The sequence below is a fragment of the Triticum aestivum genome, chromosome 5D, assembly GCF_018294505.1.
Source record: "Triticum aestivum cultivar Chinese Spring chromosome 5D, IWGSC CS RefSeq v2.1, whole genome shotgun sequence".
NCBI lineage: Eukaryota > Viridiplantae > Streptophyta > Magnoliopsida > Poales > Poaceae > Triticum > Triticum aestivum.
Genome location: NC_057808.1, coordinates 546,832,258 through 546,851,935, shown reverse-complemented (window position 1 = coordinate 546,851,935; position 19,678 = coordinate 546,832,258). Strand labels below are relative to the sequence as shown.

General features: G+C 49.7%; 1 protein-coding gene and 1 pseudogene across 1 annotated transcript; one reads left to right on the top strand and one right to left on the bottom strand.

The window, feature by feature from the left end:
• Positions 1-3,526: 3,526 nt before the first annotated feature.
• On the top strand, positions 3,527-5,670 carry LOC123121177 (ATP-dependent zinc metalloprotease FTSH 4, mitochondrial-like; annotated as a pseudogene).
• Positions 5,671-6,959: 1,289 nt separating this feature from the next.
• Positions 6,960-11,195, bottom strand: LOC123123719 (pentatricopeptide repeat-containing protein At3g13880-like). Its single transcript, XM_044544298.1, has 2 exons — positions 9,380-11,195; positions 6,960-8,671 (listed from the first exon to the last, which is right to left on the bottom strand). Exons 1-2 carry the CDS (start codon positions 11,143-11,145, stop codon positions 7,915-7,917), a joined length of 2,523 nt encoding a protein of 840 aa, XP_044400233.1. The 5' UTR covers positions 11,146-11,195; the 3' UTR covers positions 6,960-7,914.
• Positions 11,196-19,678: the final 8,483 nt, after the last annotated feature.

Genomic DNA, 19,678 nt, shown 5'->3' with positions numbered 1-19,678 from the left:
GATACCTAGTTCAATCTCGTTACTGGCAAGTCTCTTTACTCGTTCCGTAATACATCATCCCGCAACTAACTCATTAGTCACAATGCTTGCAAGGCTTATAGTGATGTGCATTACCGAGTGGGCCCAGAGATACCTCTCCGACAATCGGAGTGACAAATCCTAATCTCGAAATACGCCAACCCAACAAGTACCTTTGGAGACACTTGTAGAGCACCTTTATAATCACCCATTTACGTTGTGACGTTTGGTAGCACACAAAGTGTTCCTCCGGTAAACGGGAGTTGCATAATCTCATAGTCATAGGAACATGTATAAGTCATGAAGAAAGCAATAGCAACATACTAAACGATCGAGTGCTAAGCTAACGGAATGGGTCAAGTCAATCACGTCATTCTCCTAATGAGGTGATCTCGTTAATCAAATGACAACTTATGTCTATGGCTAGGAAACATAACCATCTTTGATTAACGAGCTAGTCAAGTAGAGGCATACTAGTGACACTCTGTTTGTCTATATATTCACACATGTATTATGTTTCCGGTTAATACAATTCTAGCATGAATAATAAACATTTATCATGATATAAGGAAATATATAATACTTTATTATTGCCTCTAGGGCATATTTCCTTCACCCCCCCCCCCTCACGAACGGCGATGACACGGTAGTAGACGTTCTGCGGTAACGAAGCGGCGTGAATATTATTAAATACTCGGAGCGCGATAAAATCATGAGTATTTTACACGACGCGGGCACATGTGTTGTAGCACTGATGGTAATTTTTCATAATTGTTCGTGATGGAGTAGTATCTGAACAATTCCCTCTATGCGGATTGCTCTTCGCGTGTCTACGACGGCGGCCTCCGGGGGCTAGCATGCCGCCAAATCTTGCGTATGCGGCTCTCACAAGTCTGGAAGTGTTGTGGCGGGTGCAAACGCCCGGCACGCGTCTCCGGGGTGTGCCCCCCCCCCTCACGGACGGCACCGCCGCCGGCACCTGGAGGGGGGAAACGGACGCGTCGGGTCTACACGGAGGGGATCTTGCTGTGGGTCTGGCCCGGATGTTGCTCCAAAGTGCACCTATGGGCTTACCTTACACAACCGGGTGGATAGGTCCACTGCTCAAAGCCCGTCCGTGCAAAGTCAAAGGGCTAGATTCCGTGGTTAAACGCTACAGGGTTTGGCGGGACGGGGGGCCTGGGGGGTAGCAATGCCACCCGAGCGTCGCACCGGGCCCTCATACATGCGGGGTGGTGTGGTGTCATGTCCGAAGAGGCGGCACGCGTCTCCGGGGGGTGCCCCCCCTCACGAACGGCGATGACACGGTAGTAGACGTTCTGTGGTAACGATGCGGCGTGAATATTATTAAATACTCGGAGCGCGATAAAATCATGAGTTTTTTACACGACGCGGGCACATGTGCTGTAGGACTGATGGTAATTTTTCATAATTGTTCGTGATGGAGTAGTATCTGAACAATTCTCTCTATGCGGATTGCTCTTCGCGTGTCTACGACTGTGGCCGGCAGCCTCCGGGGGCTAGCATGCCGCCAAATCTTGCGTAGGCGGCCTCTCACAAGTCTGGAAGTGTTGTGGCGGGTGCAAATGCCCGGCACGCGTCTCCGGGGTGTGCCCTCCCTCACGGACGACGCCGCCACCGGCACCTGGAGGGGGGAAACGGACGCGTCGGGTCTACACGGAGGGGATCTTGCTGTGGGTCTGGCCCGGATGTTGCTCCAAAGTGTTCCTATGGGCTGACCTAACACAACCGGGTGGATAGGTCCACTGCTCAAAGCCCGTCCATGCAAAGTCAAAGGGCTAGATCCCGTGGTGAAACGCTACAGGGTTAGGCGGGACGGGGACCCTGGGGGGTAGCAATGCCACCCGAGCGTCGCACCGGGCCCCCATACATGCGGGGTGGTGTGGTGGCATGTCCGAAGAGGCGGCACGCGTCTCCGGGGTGTGCCCCCCCTCACGAACGGCGATGACACGGTAGTAGACGTTCTGCGGTCACGATGCGGCGTGAATATTATTAAATACTCGGAGCGCGCTAAAATCATGAGTTTTTTACACGACGCGGGCACATGTGCTGTAGGACTGATGGTAATTTTTCTTAATTGTTCGTGATGGAGTAGTATCTGAACAATTCCCTCTACGCGCATTGCTCTTCGCGTGTCCACGACTGTGGCCGGCGGCCTCCGGGGGCTAGCATGCCGCCAAATCTTGCGTAGGCGGCCTCTCACAAGTCTGGAAGTGTTGTGGCGGGTGCAAACGCCCGGCACGCGTCTCCGGGGTGTGCCCCCCTCACGGACGGCGCCGCCGCCGGCACCTGGAGGGGGGAAACGGACGCGTCGGGTCTACACGGAGGGGATCTTGCTGTGGGTCTGGCCCGGATGTTGCTCCAAAGTGTTCCTATGGGCTGACCTACCACAACCGGGTGGATAGGTCCACTGCTCAAAGCCCGTCCGTGCAAAGTCAAAGGGCTAGATCCCGTGGTCAAACGCTACAGGGTTAGGCGGGACGGGGGCCTTGGGGGGGTAGCAATGCCACCCGAGCGTCGCACCGGGCCCCCATACATGCGGGGTGGTGTGGTGGCATGTCTGAAAAGGCGGCACGCGTCTCTGGGGTTTGGCCCCCTCCAAGTGACGGCGGCACTGCCTTGCGTGCAGGGGGGGCACACCGCGGAGCCCCAAGATGGGCGTCTACGCATGCCTGAACACTTTCACATATGCATCGGGACCCGTGCGATGTTTCGGTGACATAGCTACACCCCGAATCCCCCACCAACCAGAATTCCCTCCGTGTTGACAGTTTCCCCCCTCCATGACACGGCGATAGCGACGTTCGTAACAGGGGGCAATCGATATACCATCGGGGTACGTTTTTTTAGATAAGGCATAATTATCTTATGGAAAAACAAAAATTAAAATAAAGTAAAAATAAAAAAATAAAGTAAAAATAAAAAAATAAAGTAAAATAAATGTATGCCGACGGCAAGGCCGTCGGCATATCTGTGCACACACGGAGATGCAGTCCCACGGATCGATGACGTGGCACGGCACACGGATCGATGACGTGGCAGAGCGGCCTATGCCGTAGGCATACCTTTGCCATAGATAGTATAAAGCAAAATTAAAAATAAAACTAAATAAATATATGCCGACGGCAAGGCCGTCGGCATAGCTGCGCACACGGATCGATGACGTGGCAGAGGGGCATGGGCCAGGTCTATGCCGTAGGCATACCTCTACCATAGATATGCCGACGGCCGCCGTTACCTCCCGCCGGCGTAGTTTCAACGCCGTCAAACGGTCAGCGCTGACCGGGTAGGTGGGCCCGGGCTATGCCGACGGCCGCGCCTATGCCGACGGTCCCCGTAGGCATATCTCGAGCGGTCCCGACGGCCACGTCTATGCCGACGGCCCCGTCGGCATAGATGGATGTATGCCGACGGCTTTTCTACGCCTACGGCCTGTCCTTGGCCGTCGGCATAGGTCCATCTATGCCGACGGGGGCCGTCGGCATAGATGAGGCCGTCAGCGCAAGCAGGTATTCTGGTAGTGTAGCCCCTGCGGAAGTATGACACAAAAGAAAAAAGGAACAAGTATTGTTTTCAGTTAACTGAATCCTGTTGGCTGGCTGCTGCCATTGCCATGTAGGAGCTGATTATATAGGTTTCCTTCTGTAAAACTTATGATACACTTACTTGGTGCGTGCTTGATGCAGGCGGAAACCTACAGAGGAGATACGGAACAAGGCCTGCTCTTCGGAGAGCACAGGGGGTCGTGCAGGACTTCGAAGCCAAGAATCCGTCGCAGTCTCCAGCTCTCTCCGACTACGTAAAAGCCCTCGTCACCCTTCAGCTGCACACTGGAGGTTTCCTTCGCTGCCATTCTTCTTTTTGATTGATCCCACCGACGCGCAATTTGTTCCACATCTTGCTTTTTTTGCACGCAGGCGAGTCGTCATCGTTCGACACGGCGTTCAAAGGCCAGTTGATCAAGGAGCTTTGGCCTACCCTGCGCACCATTGCGGCCACCGGCCTTGTGATCTATTACGGTAATGGTCTGGCTGACAGACTGGCTAAGCAGGGCACATTCGACCGATTGGATGACTCGAATGACGTGTCCACGAAACCAACCACGAGATTCAGTCATGTCAAGGGAGTCGACGAAGCCAAGGCTGAGCTCGAGGACATTGTTCAGTACCTGAAAAATCCCAAGGTGAGAGCGACACGTCGCCATCATCAGCTAGCAAACCCCTGCATGCAGGCAGCCTCGCTGGTGTTGTCAACTCAACTTTCCTTCTTTTCTTTCTTGATGTTGATTCTATCATTGCTTGATTTCGCAGTATTTCACGCGCCTTGGTGGCAAGCTTCCAAAGGGTGTTCTGCTTTCTGGCCCACCAGGCACAGGGAAGACCATGTTGGCGAGGGCTGTGGCCGGCGTCCCGTTCTTCGCGTGCAGCGGCAGCGAATTCGACGAGAAGTATGTGGGTGTTGGGGCTCAAAGAGTGAGAGAGCTCTTCAGTGCAGCAAAAAGGCGATCCCCTTGCATAATATTCATCGATGAGATCGACGCCATTGCTGGTAGCTGGAACTCAGACATTTCAGAGTCGCGGAGCCAGACCCTGAACCAGCTGCTTGTTGAGATGGATGGCTTCAAGCAGAATGACGGGATCATTGTTCTCGGGGCGACCAACTTCCCCCAATGGCTGGATAAGGCTGCTACTAGACCTGGGCGTTTTGACCGTCATGTTCAGGTTCCTAGTCCAGATGTCGAGGGTTGACGACAGATCCTCAAGGCTTGTATGGCAAAGGTACATACTCTTTCCAAAAAGATAAGGCGTCTTCGTAGTTGCAAGACTTTGACCTTTCTCTATATATGATGCTTCTTTTCAGGTCAAAGCCAAGGGTGTGAATCTGATGACCATTGCAAGGGGGACACCGGGATTCTCAGGTTCAGACCTTACAAATTTGGTGAATGACGCTGCCCTGAAGGCTGCCAAGGATAAGGTAGAAGCTGTTACAATGGATCACATTGAATACGCCAAGGACACGATCATGATGGGCAGCGAGCGAAAATCGGCAGTGTTACCTGATAATTGCAGGAAGATGGCTGCGTACCACGAGGGAGGGAGGGCCCTTGTTGCTATCCACACGGGCGGTGCTCGCACCATCCACAAGGCTACCATTGTCCCGAGGGGGAACACTCTCGGCATGGTGACGCAGCTGCCGGAGGAAGAAGATGTGTACAAAGTCTCAAGGAAGAAGATGCTGGCCAAATTGGACATACTCATGGGAGGCAGGGTGGCTGAGGAGCTTATATTTGGAGAGAGCGAGGTGAGCTCTGGCGCCGTGTCTGATCTAAGCGAGGCGACTAAACTGGCCAAAGATATGGTCACCAAGTATGGTATGAGCGAGCTGGTCGGCCTTGTTTCCTACGGCAACGACAGTGATGGTGGCGGCAGGAAGAAGGCAGCGACTGCGAGTGGGCATACGATGGCTCTGGCCGATGAGGAGGTGAGAGAATTGCTTGGCAAGGCTTACAAGAACGCCAAGAAGATAGTCACGGCGCACAGCAAGGAGCTTCATGTGCTAGCCAATGCCCTTCTCGAGCACGGAACTCTCACCGGAGACCAGATAAATGAACTTGTATCGTCAACTAATTAAATGAGAAAACAACAGAGAAGCAAAACAGTTTTGTCCTAACAAGTTTTTATTTTCTTTTGATCCTTTAGCTGCATGCCAACAAATGCAAAGGCGATGTACGGTCTGGATGGCTCCGACTTTTTGTGACTTTTTGTTTCACACAAGTCGGAAGTGTTTGCACTTTTGCATATTGTGTGTTTGAAACTTTTGAATCATAGAAAAACTGCTGCTATGGATCTCAAAAATGAATTTGAACCCCCCCCCCCCCCCCCCCCCCCGCCCCACACACACACCCACCCACCCCTTCGCCCCCTGAGATTTCTATTTCAGAGTTGAATAGGATTTCTGTGACTGAGCATAAGGATAAACAATTGAAATTTCAGTCCTACCTACATACATTTTCCCAGCTGCAAAAGCCTGTATAAAGATATCATTACATGCTTTGAATAAATGTATGATGTGTTTGTAACTGTACCTGCTAACCTATGTATGCTTGTGCAAAATAATTCTTACCGAGTTATTCAGCTTGGTGGGAGCGAGGTGACTGCTGGTGCATTGGCTGATCTAAGCTAGGCGACACAGCTGGCAATAGACATGATCACCAGGTATGCTATGAGTGGGTGGGTCGGCCTTGTTTCCACGACGACGACGATGATTGTGGTGGCGGCAGGGGAGGATCTAGTGGGCCTGTGGGGGGCGCCATGTGTATTATAGATGCAAAAAAATAATTACCTACTGGTATTTTAGTACAATCCCCCCCCCCCCCCCCCGGTTTGTCTACACGCACGGAGGGAAACAACGGACTCTTACGGACCCCCCACCCCCCGGCGTGCCCTCCACTAATTGGGCCCCCTGATTTTCACTGGTGGGGCCCGCCTCATTAAACCAAATCTCAGCCAATCACTGCTAACCACTCCGTTAAACCCCCATAAACAGCCCATGAGTGTAGCATCTCTCGGTTGTGAAAGTCACGGTGGGAAGAGGATGAACATGAGGGGGCAGAAGACTGCCCAGATCGATGAGCAGGTGAATCAGCTGTTGGACAAGGCTTACAAGAATGCGAAAACGATTCTCACACCGCACAGTAAGGAGCTTCATGTGCTGGCCAGCGACCTCCTTGAGCATGAAACTCTCACTGGAGACCAGATTGTTACGAAATGAGCTTCTTGTATTGAACGGGGCCAACAGCCAGTACATACACACAAGAGGGAAATAAGCAAAGAAGCCCCTATACAATATGGTAACTACACACACAGCACAGCCCTGTTCTAACACAGATCACCAAACTAGTATACAGGCAAGTAAACGGTTTTAACAATTGTCGGCAGAATCATGAAACGCCTCCTTCACCCTAAAAGGTGAGAGGCTAAATAGTTCTGACCTAAGGAGATTATTTTCCTTTTATTATGTATGAATTTTGTTTCTTAAGTCTGAAGAGAATGATGTGTTTTGAATCAGTAAAAACTCCTGCATTTGGATCTAAAACACGAATGTACACGAAGGATTTTATTATTAGAATTTCTATGATTGAGCACGAGGGTATAATTTCAGCTCAACAGCTATGTAAAAATATCATAAGTTACTTGCATAAACGTAGCATGTGTTTGCAACTGTACCTGTAACCTACGTCAGCCTGTGCAAAAAAAATCCCAGCGAATCTTTCATCTTGGTGAGAGTGTAGCACCTCATTCGTTTCGCAAGGAGCTTTTCTCCCCATCAGGAACTTCTCAATATTAACACTTCTGACCACAGCTTCTACAGCAGTGTGACTACAGAGTACGTGCTGCAGATGGGCATCAGATTCGACCATGGCGCAAAAACAGCAGCTGCCGGCTGTTCAGGTCAGCACATTTTGCCCACAAAATGCCCCAAGTGTATACGATTGAGCCACAGTTCTAGCTGAGATGCAGGGAAGCAGCTCTGCCTTCACATCTCCAGCAATCCCACGGTTTCAGCAGAGATGAACAGCTCGAGACGTGTGACGCTTAATCGCAAAGTGATGCGTGGCTGGAGTTGGACATCATCAAGCGCAATCGTATGCTACATGTTCACAGCTTCTGTTCAGTGGAATGGCACAGCTTTTGTTAAGTGGAATGCCACTGTACACTTTACTGTAATCCTCTCATTCCTCCGATCCCAACTGCCAGACACCAGTTTCAACCTCAGCTGCAAGAATGGCCAAGGTTATACTCCCAAGGTTATACACCAGTTTCCTCCGCTGACCCTTCTAAGGTTTGTACTCCCAAGGTTATATATCACTTATGTCTACCAGTAGTCTCTGCAAGAGCACGAACCTTGATCAAAACGATGAAAATGAGTCGGATCTCTGACGATTATTCCCCTGTTTTCCCTTGCTGATAGCAACTTCAGTGTTTCATGGCTTTCCCAGGATATCCTCTGGTTCTTCATGACTGTTACAGGAGCAGCAGATGGCAAAGTGCACAGCCCAAGAGCCACACCCAGTAGTTCACCATGTCTGGCGAGTGAGATCTCGCCATCCTTTCTGCTCTGGAATCCTAATTCCCAAATGTCCGTTCCACCACGCTCGGTCTTCTGTTTCACACTGACCAACAATTCTTCTAATCTGGCGTGAATTGCATTATTGTGTGGGCAGGAGTTATTTCCGTCAGTAAAATGATGGATGGATCCCCCAAACTCGGCCCAACTAATCCCGGCTTCCTTACTCATGCCTCGCTCTCTCATTAGGCCTCTCGTCTTCATAGCCAATGAGATTTTGCCTGCATCCATGTAGAGGTTGTACAGCACCACATATGAAGTAACAGCAAAGGGCTCGAGTTCCATTAATTTCTCTCCGGTTTTTATGCCCCTCTCTTTGTCTCCATGGATTCTGCATGCACGCAACAGTGCATGCCAAAGTATTGGGTCATTTTCTGATCCAGACCCCATTATGAAATCTTCAGCCTCAGACATCTTACCAACACGGCCAAGGAGGTCAACTACGCAAGCTTTGTGCTTCGTATTTGGTGAACAGCCATAATCTGATACCATGCTCTCATAGTGCCTGCATTACAAAAAGAAAGATACTTGATGAATTGTCAACATTGTTGAAAAGTTGGATAGAAGTGCCAGAAATAGAGGAGACTGCCTTATTTATAACGTTCCTTTATAGCACATTCTTCAATTAGCATCATACACTTTAGTTCTGAGCGTACATAATTGTGTTCAGGAAAGGTATGTCAAACTTGAACCCTCCACCTTTTGCATCCGGGCTTGGGACCGGCATTGGCGGTGTTACTTCAAATCTGATGATCTTACCAGTCCCTGTACATTGGTAATTAGGAAAGGTATAAATATAGTTCACATGAGAAACTGAATGCAAGCTACATTTCCAATCTGGAGGGTAGGTATGATATCACAATATAGGTAACCCCTTGGTTTGACGCAAGTAAATAGCTAATTTAACATGTCTTTTTGGAGCAAGAATGTGGGGCATTTGGCAAATCGATTTTTGGAGCTACACTTAGCTATGTTGCATTGCACAACACAATTCCCAGACTATCATACCTCCCTTGCTATGGCATATACTTTCTGTGTAGAATGACTTGACTATTGAACATTTAATGCAAATTAGAAAGGTCCTCATAAATTGCTACTAGCAGCATATATAATACACATGAGGATACTAAAAATTCACAGGAGGAAGCCAAAGCACTTCTTGAGAAACAACAAAACGGGCAGGTCAATCATTATACTTTGAAAGAGTATGTACCTGAAACCTTCGTCTGCCAGCCCCTGCTGGCTGCAAGCAATGAGAACGGCAAGAAAAGCAATATCATTTATCACGACACCACAATCCTTCATCTTCTCCAGGAGCACTAGAGCCTCTCCTTCATGGCCATGGACTGCGTAGCTCAAAACCATTGCAGACCATGAGAATATATCCAGACATGTAATCTGCTCGAATGTCTTCTTTGAAGCTTCAACATCACCTATATTCCTATACATAGAAATCTGAGAATTGCCGCACACAGTGAACTGACCGAGTCCAGATTTGACCGTATAACAGTGTATCTGCTTACAGGTTGCTGGTAGACTCAGAGCAGCACAGGCAGTCATCACACTCGATAAAGTGAACTGGTCTGGCTCTTTTCCAACAGAAAGAAACTCTAGGAACAGGCCTAGTGCCTTGTCAAAATTCTCATCATGCGCGAATGCTGTAATCATGGATGTCCATGTGACGACATCTTGCCTGGGAGTCATCTGGAAGCATCTCAGACTGTCACTTACTGACCGTGCTTGGGAGTACAAGTTGATCAGCGCATTTGCTATGAACTCGTCGTCCTGAAACCCATTGAATATAACATGAGCGTGTATCAGCCTCCCACAGTGCACCGCATTGGTCAAATTGCAGACTTCGAGCACACTCTTGAAAGTAAACCTGGACGGTTTTACACCCATCCGGAGCAATTCCGAGAAAAGCCTGACAGCTTCGATCCTAACCTCAGGGCAAGGGTCATTACCTAAGCGAGCGAACCCTGCGATCATGGCACCGTAAACCACCGCATTCTGATTCGGGATGCAGTCAAACACCTTGATCGCCTCCTCAAGTCCACCGTTCTTAGCATACATGTCCACCATGGCACTCCCGACAAACATATCCAAGTCCAAACCAACCTTAACAACACACCCGTGCAGCATCCTCCGGACATCCTCGGAGCCCTGGAGCTCGGAGCAAGCCTTGAGGATCCCACCCAAGGCAAAGCTATCCAGCTTCACCCCTGACCGGTGCATCCAGACGAGCACGTGCACGGCGACCTCCGGCCACCCCATGCGCACGTACGCCGACAGCAGCAGGTTCCACGACGCCTCGTCCCGCTCCTCAGCCCGGTCGAACACCAGCCTCACCTCGTCAATCATCCCGCACTTGGCATACATGTCAATGGCGGAGTTGGTCAGGAACACGTCCTGCGCAAGCCCACTCACCACGGCCAGCCCGTGCGCCGCCCGGCCGTGCCTCCAGTCCCCGGCCCTGCCGCACGCCGCCAGCACCGCGGCGTAGGTGAACCTGTCCGCCCGGACGCCGCCGCCCCGCGCGTCACGGAAGGCGGCGAGCGCGAGGCGCGCGCCGGACCCGCCCTGGCTGGAGTAGCCGGCGATGAGGGTGTTCCAGGACACGGCGTCCCGGCGCGGCATTCCGTCGAACAGGAGGCGGGCATGGCGCATGTCGCCGGCGCGGCAGTAGGCGGCGAGGTGGTTGTTGCGGAGGAAGAGGCCCGGGTGGAAGCCGGCGCGGAGCATGTGGGAGTGGATCAGCCTGGCCAGCGGCAGCGACCGCCCCCTCGACGCGGCCCGGAGGAGGCCCGCGTAGGCCGACGGGTCGAGGGGAGGGGCCCGGCGGCGAGGTGGTGGCGGAGCCTCCGCGGGAGGGCCGAGCAGTCGGGGCGGCGGCGGCGGCGGCGTTTGGGATGGGGGCGGGGGCGGGGGCGGCTGCTGCCGGAGAAGACGGTGGCTGGGTCTCCGGTGCGGGAGCAGCATCGGTCGTCGGAGCGACCGGACGGACGAGGTTTAAGCGAGGTTTATTGATTTCCCCATTTTTATTTTCCTTTGCTTGGAAATCACACTTGGACTACGAAGGATGTGGATGTGAACGAAGTTCCATGTGACGCTGACAGCTGGGCCCCCATCTCACTCACTCGAAGGACATTTTATTAACGCGCGGCGCTGTGAGAAATTGGACGGGGCACTCTCGAGCTGGTTGGGATTGAGGCGACGAAACGTAAAGAGAAGGCCGGACTTCGCCGGAGCCCTCTGGTATGGACGGCGGCGCGCGTGGAGAGCCGAGAATTCCGGCCAATTTGTGGCATGTATACTGCCCTCCAAACAGTATAAATATAGGTCTGAGGCTCACATTTTCGGTGGCATGTAAAATGTTTACGTTTCGGCGAACTTTTACAGGGTCTGTTCTAGACATAAAATTGATCCAAAACCATAAATCCATTGAAATTTCACGGGTTTGGCATTTTTAAAGGGTCTGCTAGAGATGATCTAACTTATGTTACACATGGCAATTATAACATTTTTGTCACACATGGCAACTTTTGATTATTTTTCTTACGGTCAATTTCAAAGCACTATTCTACCAAAACATGGCAATATTTTGAATTTTGTTATGTTAGTATGCATCTCTATGAGTTTCAACACACTAGTAGAAAAACGATCTAATATTCACCTCATTAGTCCTGGTTCAATTATGGCCTGGTACTAATGGTACCATTAGTCCCGGTTCAAACAGCTACGCATTAGTCCCGGTTCATTTGTGACACAAACCGGGACTAAAGGGGTGCTGTCAGGCTGGCGTCAGGCCGGGGCCCCACGAGCCCCTTTAGTCCCGGTTTATGACACAAACCGGGACTATAGGTTAGACCTTTAGTCCGGGTTGGAGCCACCAACCGGGACTTAGGTTAGACCTTTAGTCCGGGTTGGAGCTACCAACCGGGACTAAAAGGTTACCTCCAACCCAGACTAAAGGGGTTCTGCAATTTTCAAACTGTACCCCCTCGCCCCGTATCGCCTTTTCAGTCTTAAAAAAAACAAAAAAATGATAAAAACTTCAAAAATTAAAATCCTTCGAGATGGTTATGTTACTACATCTACAAGTTAGGGAAATTTAAAAACATAAATTTCGACATGTTTTGCAAAAAACTGTTACGAAAAAGTAAAACGACTATATCTTTTGCATACAATGTAAAAAAATGTATAATATATCAAAATGTTCAGCACGAAAATCCGGATCCGATTTTGATGGCCGTAGGCCGTTTTGCAAATTTTTATAATCCTCAAATTCTGGAAGGAAAAAAAGTTATGCTCAAATTTCATTTTTTTTTAAATTTTGGTTAAATCTGGTCAAACTATGGTCAAACTACTTATTCAAAAATATTAGTGTTACTAAATAATTATTCAAGAATATTAGTGTTACTAAATAATTATTTCAGTTTTTTTTGAATTTTGGTCAAATCTGGTCAAACTGTGGTCAAACTATTTATTCAAGAAATATTAGTGTTTCTAAATAATTATTGTTTTTTAGAATAATAGTTCCAAACTCAAACGGCGAAACGTGTGACTTCATGCTCAAGCTAAACTCCTCAGGGTTAATAAGATTGACAGCTTACTATTAAGAGGAAAACAAGAAGTGCAGACTTGGAAACTAGGGCGAATAGAACTCGGAAGTTGAGCGTGCTCAGGCTGGAGTGAGAGGATGGGTGACCGGTCGAGAAGATAGATGATTTGGAATGAGTGCTCCACACTTGAGCAGTGATGAAGGGTGATTAGAGATTAATTCGTCAAATAATTCAAAATTTTGATAATCGAAAAAAATTCAATTTTTTTTCAAAAAAATCAAAATAAAAATTTCAAAAAGAATCCTTTAGTCCCGGTTGAGCCCCCGGCGCGGGCTCGTGCCAATTGGTGGGCCTTTGGTCCCGGGTCGTGTTGAACCAGGACTAAAGGGGGGACCTTTAGTCCCCACCCTTTAGTGCCGGTTGCAGAACCGGGACTAAGAGCAACTCTAGTAGACCCCACATCCCGCTGGCCCGCAAAACGCGTTTGCAGTTCGCGCAAAATGGACTTTGCGGGCTGGCGCGGACGGCCACAGATGCAGACCCCTCAAACGGACCCGCATAAAAGTATACTCGCGGAATATGCTTTTTTACGGGTCGGCTTTGCGAGGTCTGCTCTTTGTGCCGCTGCATCCCGCATCTCATCGGCCTGCAAATATGAAATCCAATATATTACAACAAACGTAAGCAAAACTAAATTATTCAAATCTAACATAATACAATAATCATCCACATTACAAATAATTATTCAAATCACCGTAGCAAACTTAAATAATGCAATACAAAACTTGTCATCAATACAAATACAAATGAATACAAAAATTAGTCACTGTCTAGCCCTTTGCCAATGGTGCTCAATGAGATCCTCCTGAAGTTGAAAGTGTGTGTTTGCATTTTCAATCTCCTTGTATGTCTGAAGAAAAGCTCTAATGCGGTTAGCGTCTCTAGCTGGTTTGACACGGCTACCCACATTGTCGTAGAAGAATTCCAAGTTCATTCCTCTCTCATGTTCAAGAATCATATTGTGCAGGATAACACAACATGTCATGATATTTTTCAAGGTTTTCTTATCCCAAAAATGAGCAGGACCACGGACAATGGCAAACCTAGATTGCAAAACACCGAATGCTCTTTCAATGTCTTTTCGGGCTGCCTCTTGCACCCTTGCAAATTCACATTGTTTTTTAGTTTTGGATTCTTTGATGCTCTTGACAAATGTGCACCAAGGAGGGTATATACCATCTGCAAGATAGTATCCCTTTGTGTATTCATGCCCATTGATAGTGTAGTTGCAAGCAGAAGCATCACCACTAGCAAGCCTAGCAAACAAATGAGACCGTTCGCAAGCATGGTCTCAACATCCGAGTCGTCCAAATTGGACGAATCGGAGAGCAAGAACTTCTCGCACGGGTTCAACTCCATCTACATGCGTATCGGCGCGTCAATCAACTATACAACTCGCAAAAATCACAAAAAAACGGACTAACTGGTGGTGGGTGATCCCGGGCGGCGACGAGGGGGCGGGCTCGACGGTGGTCGATCCCCGGCGGCGGCAGCGACGAGGGGCGGCTCTTCTCGCCGGATCAGGGGGGGTCGGTGCAGAGGCTCAGCGCGGGAGGGTGTGGGGGCGGCCCCGCAGCGCGATTCCGCCCGCAGATATGGCCGGAATCGCCGGCGGCGGATGGGCGGAAGCAAGGGAGGTCGGCGGCGGAAGGAGGGGGAAAGGCGCGCGGGCTGAAATGTCCCTCCCGCCAACTGCTTCTCTGTGATGCAGGGCACCGTAGCCGCGAGGGGGAAACCCGCGTTTTCCCGGGTTGGGGTCGGGATTTTGCCGCGCCCCTCAAAATTTTTTGCGGGCCGGGGTGGGATGCGGGGTCTGATCGGGCAGGTTTTTCCGCCCCTACCCGCATTTTGGCGGTTATTTTGCGGGTCGGGGGCAGATGCGGGGTCTTCTAGAGTTGCTCTAAAGGTCCTTACAAACCGGGACTAAAGCCCTGAAAGGATCGATATACTTGACTAGAGGGGGGGTGAATAGGCAACTAACAATTTTTAGCTTTTCTTTACCAATTTAAACTTTGCATCAAAGTAGGTTGTCTAGATATGCAACTAGGTGAGCAACCTATATGATGCAACAACAATAAGCACACACTCAAGCAAGAGATAAAGCACAAAAAGCTTGCACAAGTAAAGGCACGAGATAACCAAGAGTGGAGCCGGTGAAGACGAGGATGTGTTACCGAAGTTCCTTCCCTTTGAGAGGAAGTACATCTCCGTTGGAGCGGTGTGGAGGCACAATGCTCCCCAAGAAGCCACTAGGGCCACTGTATTCTCCTCACGCCCTCACACAATGCGAGATGCCGTGATTCCACTATTGGTGCCCTTGGAGGCGGCGACCGAACCTTTACAAACAAGGTTGGGGCAATCTCCACAACTTAATTGGAGGCTCCCAACGATACCACGAAGCTTCACCACAATGGACTATGGCTCCGCGGTGACCTCAACCGTCTAGGGTGCTCAAACACCCAAGAGTAACAAGATCCACAAGGGATTAGTGGGGGGATTCAAATTTCTCTTGCTGGAAGTGTAGATCGGGGCCTTCTCAACCAATCCCTACAGAATCAACAAGTTTGATTGGCTAGGGAAGGAGATCGGGCGAAAATGGAGCTTGGAGCAACAATGGAGCTTGGAGGTGAAAGAGGTAGTCAACTAGAGGAGGAAGACACCCCTTATATAGTGGAAGAACAAATCCAACCGTTATCCACCAACGCAGCCTGCGCAGCGCGGTACTACCGCAGGGGCACTACTACCGCAGGGCCCCGCGGTACTACCGCCCACGCAGCAGAGACCAGAACAGCCAAAAATGCACTAAAGCATAGGGCGGTAGTACTGCTGGTGCGGTACTACCGCTCCCCCTTACCGCAAGGCAGGGGCTGTCCAGGGATGGGAAGGCACGGATATAAAAATTACATCCGTGGCTACTTCCGCAGAGTTGGAGTCGATGCAAAAACCCGACGCGGTAGTACCGTAAGCCAGCAGCGGTACTACCGCGCGAGGCGCGGATGTAAAAAATTATATCCGCCCCTTACTGCCGCGTACTTGCCGAACTATGTCAGAGACCATGGTACTACCGCTTACTAGAAGCGGTACTACCGTGGGTCCTTGCGGTACTACCGCACCAGCGGGCGGTACTACCGGAAGGTCCTGCGGTACTACCGCTCTAAGGAGCAGTACTACCGCACGCCCTAGTTCGGCAAGCAAGAGCAATACTTGCATAGACAAGGAAAACATAGAATGCTCCAAAGGCTAGAGGAAAGGAGGTGCAAAGAAAGATGTGTACGTGATGAATCCACCCAACCTTTCCAACGCGGACCCCCTCTTAATAGTACGGCTTCCCTACGACTCAATACCACCGAAGAGAAACGCCGTCTTCTATAGCCTTCGAGGGGAACCAAATCATCTTGTGCCTAGTCAATATATCTGAAATATTCGATGCACATGATTACTCCGCAAAAGCATTGTCATCAATCACCAAAACCAACTAAGGGATAAAAATGCCCTTACAATCTCCCCCTTTTTGGTGGATTGATGACAACACGGGATTTGCACGAGGGTATAACGCAAAGAGCAAGGGCAAACCCCAAGTCTCTAAAATATAGACGGGCTCCCCCTAGATGTGTGCTATCTCGATGAGTGCTTTGGACTGCACGGCACACATACTAGGATCAACACTCCCCCTATATTTTATAGACATGGCAAATCTTGCAATAAGGCTAAAGCTAAGCAAGATAGATAGGAGCATAGTGTAATAAGCATAATATCGAATAAGCTCACTACGGTACGATAGAGTGCATATGTCTTACACCATATGATCAAAGGTCTCACGAGCAGAAACCAAAGCAAACGAAATAAACGAAGTTCAACTGACCTAAACACGACACAACTCGCAAATCCCACACTCTCTCCCCCTTTGGCATCGAGACGCCAAAAAGGCAGAGAGGACACCTACAGCAATAGTGGTGGCTCAAGCGGAGTAGTCACTTGCACGCTCCCCGTCAGACTCTGCAGCTGGGACGGACTCCTCCTCAGACTCGGTCCACCGATAACCCTGCTTGTGCATCCATTCTGCCTCTGGGGTGATGTTCACCTCTGACCCGCTAGATATGTTCTCGCCAAAGGTCCTGAAAATCTGCTTGTCGCGGCGGCGAGTCTCCTTGGAAGCCACATGGGTCTGGTACTGCCCCTTTGCCTGCATACAGAACAACATCTTCATCTTGTTCTTCAGTCGCTTAGCCCAAGAAGACTCAGAGGTGGGAGGGATCTAACCCTCAGAGCTGTCCTCGTCTGCTGCCTCCTCCTCATCCTCATCTGCATCCACGTCCATGGCAGCCGCAGTATCAGCACGAGAGGTAGTGTTGGCCCACTGAGGCTTGATACGGAGGTTGATGGGCTCATGCCGGATCCAACCAGGGGCCTCAAACTCATCCTGAGGGTAGACCCGCTCCCAAGTAGCCGAGATCAACTGAAACAAATAAGGTCCATAGATGGGGACCTTGCGGTTGTAGACCGCAAACCGAAGCTCATGCCACATGATATGTGAGACATCAAGTGGTAGTGTCTGAGAGTTGCGAGCATCTTCACACAGGAGCATCATATCCACCAGATAGGCATGCACCTTGTACTTGTCCCCAATGTGTGGGAAGAGAGTGTTGCGGAAGATCCGGTGCATGATGTCAAGAATGGAGTTGAGAACCCAAGATGACTTGCCATTGGAGAGCCTCTTCTCCACATAGTAGGGCATAAGCTTGTTCTTGTTGGCAGACTCGGGATTGACATGAGGGCGAACACCTTGGGGTGTGGCGAGCCCCTCATCCGGAACCTCAAGCAAAGTCATGAATTCCTTCCAAGTAGCAGTCAGCTGCCGACCATTGGTCATCCAAGTCATGGTCCTTTCCTCATTGGGATGAAAATGCACTGAGGCAAAGAACTGAGTAAGGATCTCAGGATCATAGTCTTTGTGGAATGAGATGATATGCTCAATGCCAAATTGCTCCACTAGGTCTAAAGCCTCACCAAAGTATTCCTGGTGCGCCTCTTTTCGCATGTGATGCATGTTGATCCACTTCACCTCCACATAGGTGTTTTGCTTGGCCTTGATGACATCCAGATAGATGAGATTCTGCTGCTTGGTCCAGAATAGCTCATTCCCTCGAAAGTTGGCACGAGGGTTTCCATATGGATTGATCTTCCTCCGAGAGATGAACTCAGCAAGCGGTATCTCATCCATACGCATGGCGGGTTCCTTCTCTTTGGTGGCGGTGGTCTTGGTTCTGTGTTGGGGGCATTGGAGCCCTCTGCTGCCTCTGTGTTGCGCATACGCTTGGATCCCGTGTCACGGCTTGGATTGGAGCGGCGAGCCGGAGCACCTGAGCCCCCACCTAAAACACACACCACAAAACAAACACACACGAAACGCGAGAAGGATCAATGCAAAGACCACAGCAAAGCAGGTGAAACAAGTAGACATGGCACGTGAGAAGTGCCACAAGAGGGATTTGAGACAACGGTAGTATCGTGTGTTGCGCCACGTGCGGTAGTACAGCCCCAACGAGCGGTAGTACCGTAGACGCGGTAGTACCGCACCAGCAGGGCGGTAGTACCGGACCTGCGGTAGTACCGCACCTAAAGAGCGGTAGTACCGCACGGTGCAGATCTGAAACAGCCATGGAGATCTGAGCACAACCGTGTCAACACGCGGTACTACGGTCGATCAAATCCATCACGGGACAACTATAGCAAGTACCATCACTACACAAAACTACTCTCCTACATCCTACTCTTGCATAGATTTGGCCTAAAATCTCAAGAACAACTTGCATCTCCCCAAAACCTAAAAACAAGAAGACGAACAAGAAAAAGGGAGGGATTGGGGAGAAACCTTGTGAAAGAACATGCGGTGCCCCCATGTTTGGTTTTGGTAATTGATGACAATCTCTATGGACTAATGGTTGCCTTGAGTTATATTTGAAGGATTTGTCCATATGCATTTCTTGAAGTCCATGTGTTGGTTTCAAGGAGTTTATGTGGTGACCAAGGTGTTATTAAGGAATTATCCAAAGATTGGTCATGTGAGAGTTGAGCTTATTGCAAGCATGTCTTGGAGAAGAAGATTGTGTGATCATTCATGTATATCTTCAAGACATCATCCAAATGAAGAGAGTTGAAAAGATTCATGGTTGATCAAGACTAAGTCAAGAGTGAATCAACTTGATCAACTCACAAAGCGTAGAAGATGTACCGAGAGGGATCAAGCGATCCCATGGTGTGGTAAGCATTGTCAATTACGCTTTGTGTACTAACCCATGATCTTTGTGAGAGTTCTTTGTGGGGTTAGGTTGCGGTGTGCAAGTTTAAGTGAAGCATCATGAAGAGATCAAATGCTTGAAGCTTGCCGTCCATTGTGGTGACAATGGACTTGTGAAGATGTTGCGGTGTGCAAGTTCAAGTGAAGCATCATGAAGAGATCAAATGCTTGAAGCTTGCCGTCCATTGTGGTGACAATGGACTTGTGAAGATGTGCGGAAGAGTGGCTCACCCATAGTGGAGCATGGGGGAGCAATCAACTAGTCTTCATCGAGCCAACGCAACCAAGAAAGGTGGTCCAACTTGAGGGAGTCAAGATCTTCATCATCTAGCTCAAGTGGACCATGTGCAAGGCAAAGGTTTGCTCTTGATAGGTTTTCTATTTTACCGGTCTCATGATGGTAGTTGGGAGACCGGGTTATAGGATCGATTACCGTACTATCAAGGGGGGCTCTCGATGAGTAGCTTGATCGTATCGTTCATAGAGAGCTCAAACCATTTGCATCCTTGCATCATATTTATTGGTTCTTGTTTGGTTCTTCTCTTTGTGAGTTTTGGAGCTTATGGTCATCTTGATGACAAGCTCGAGTTCA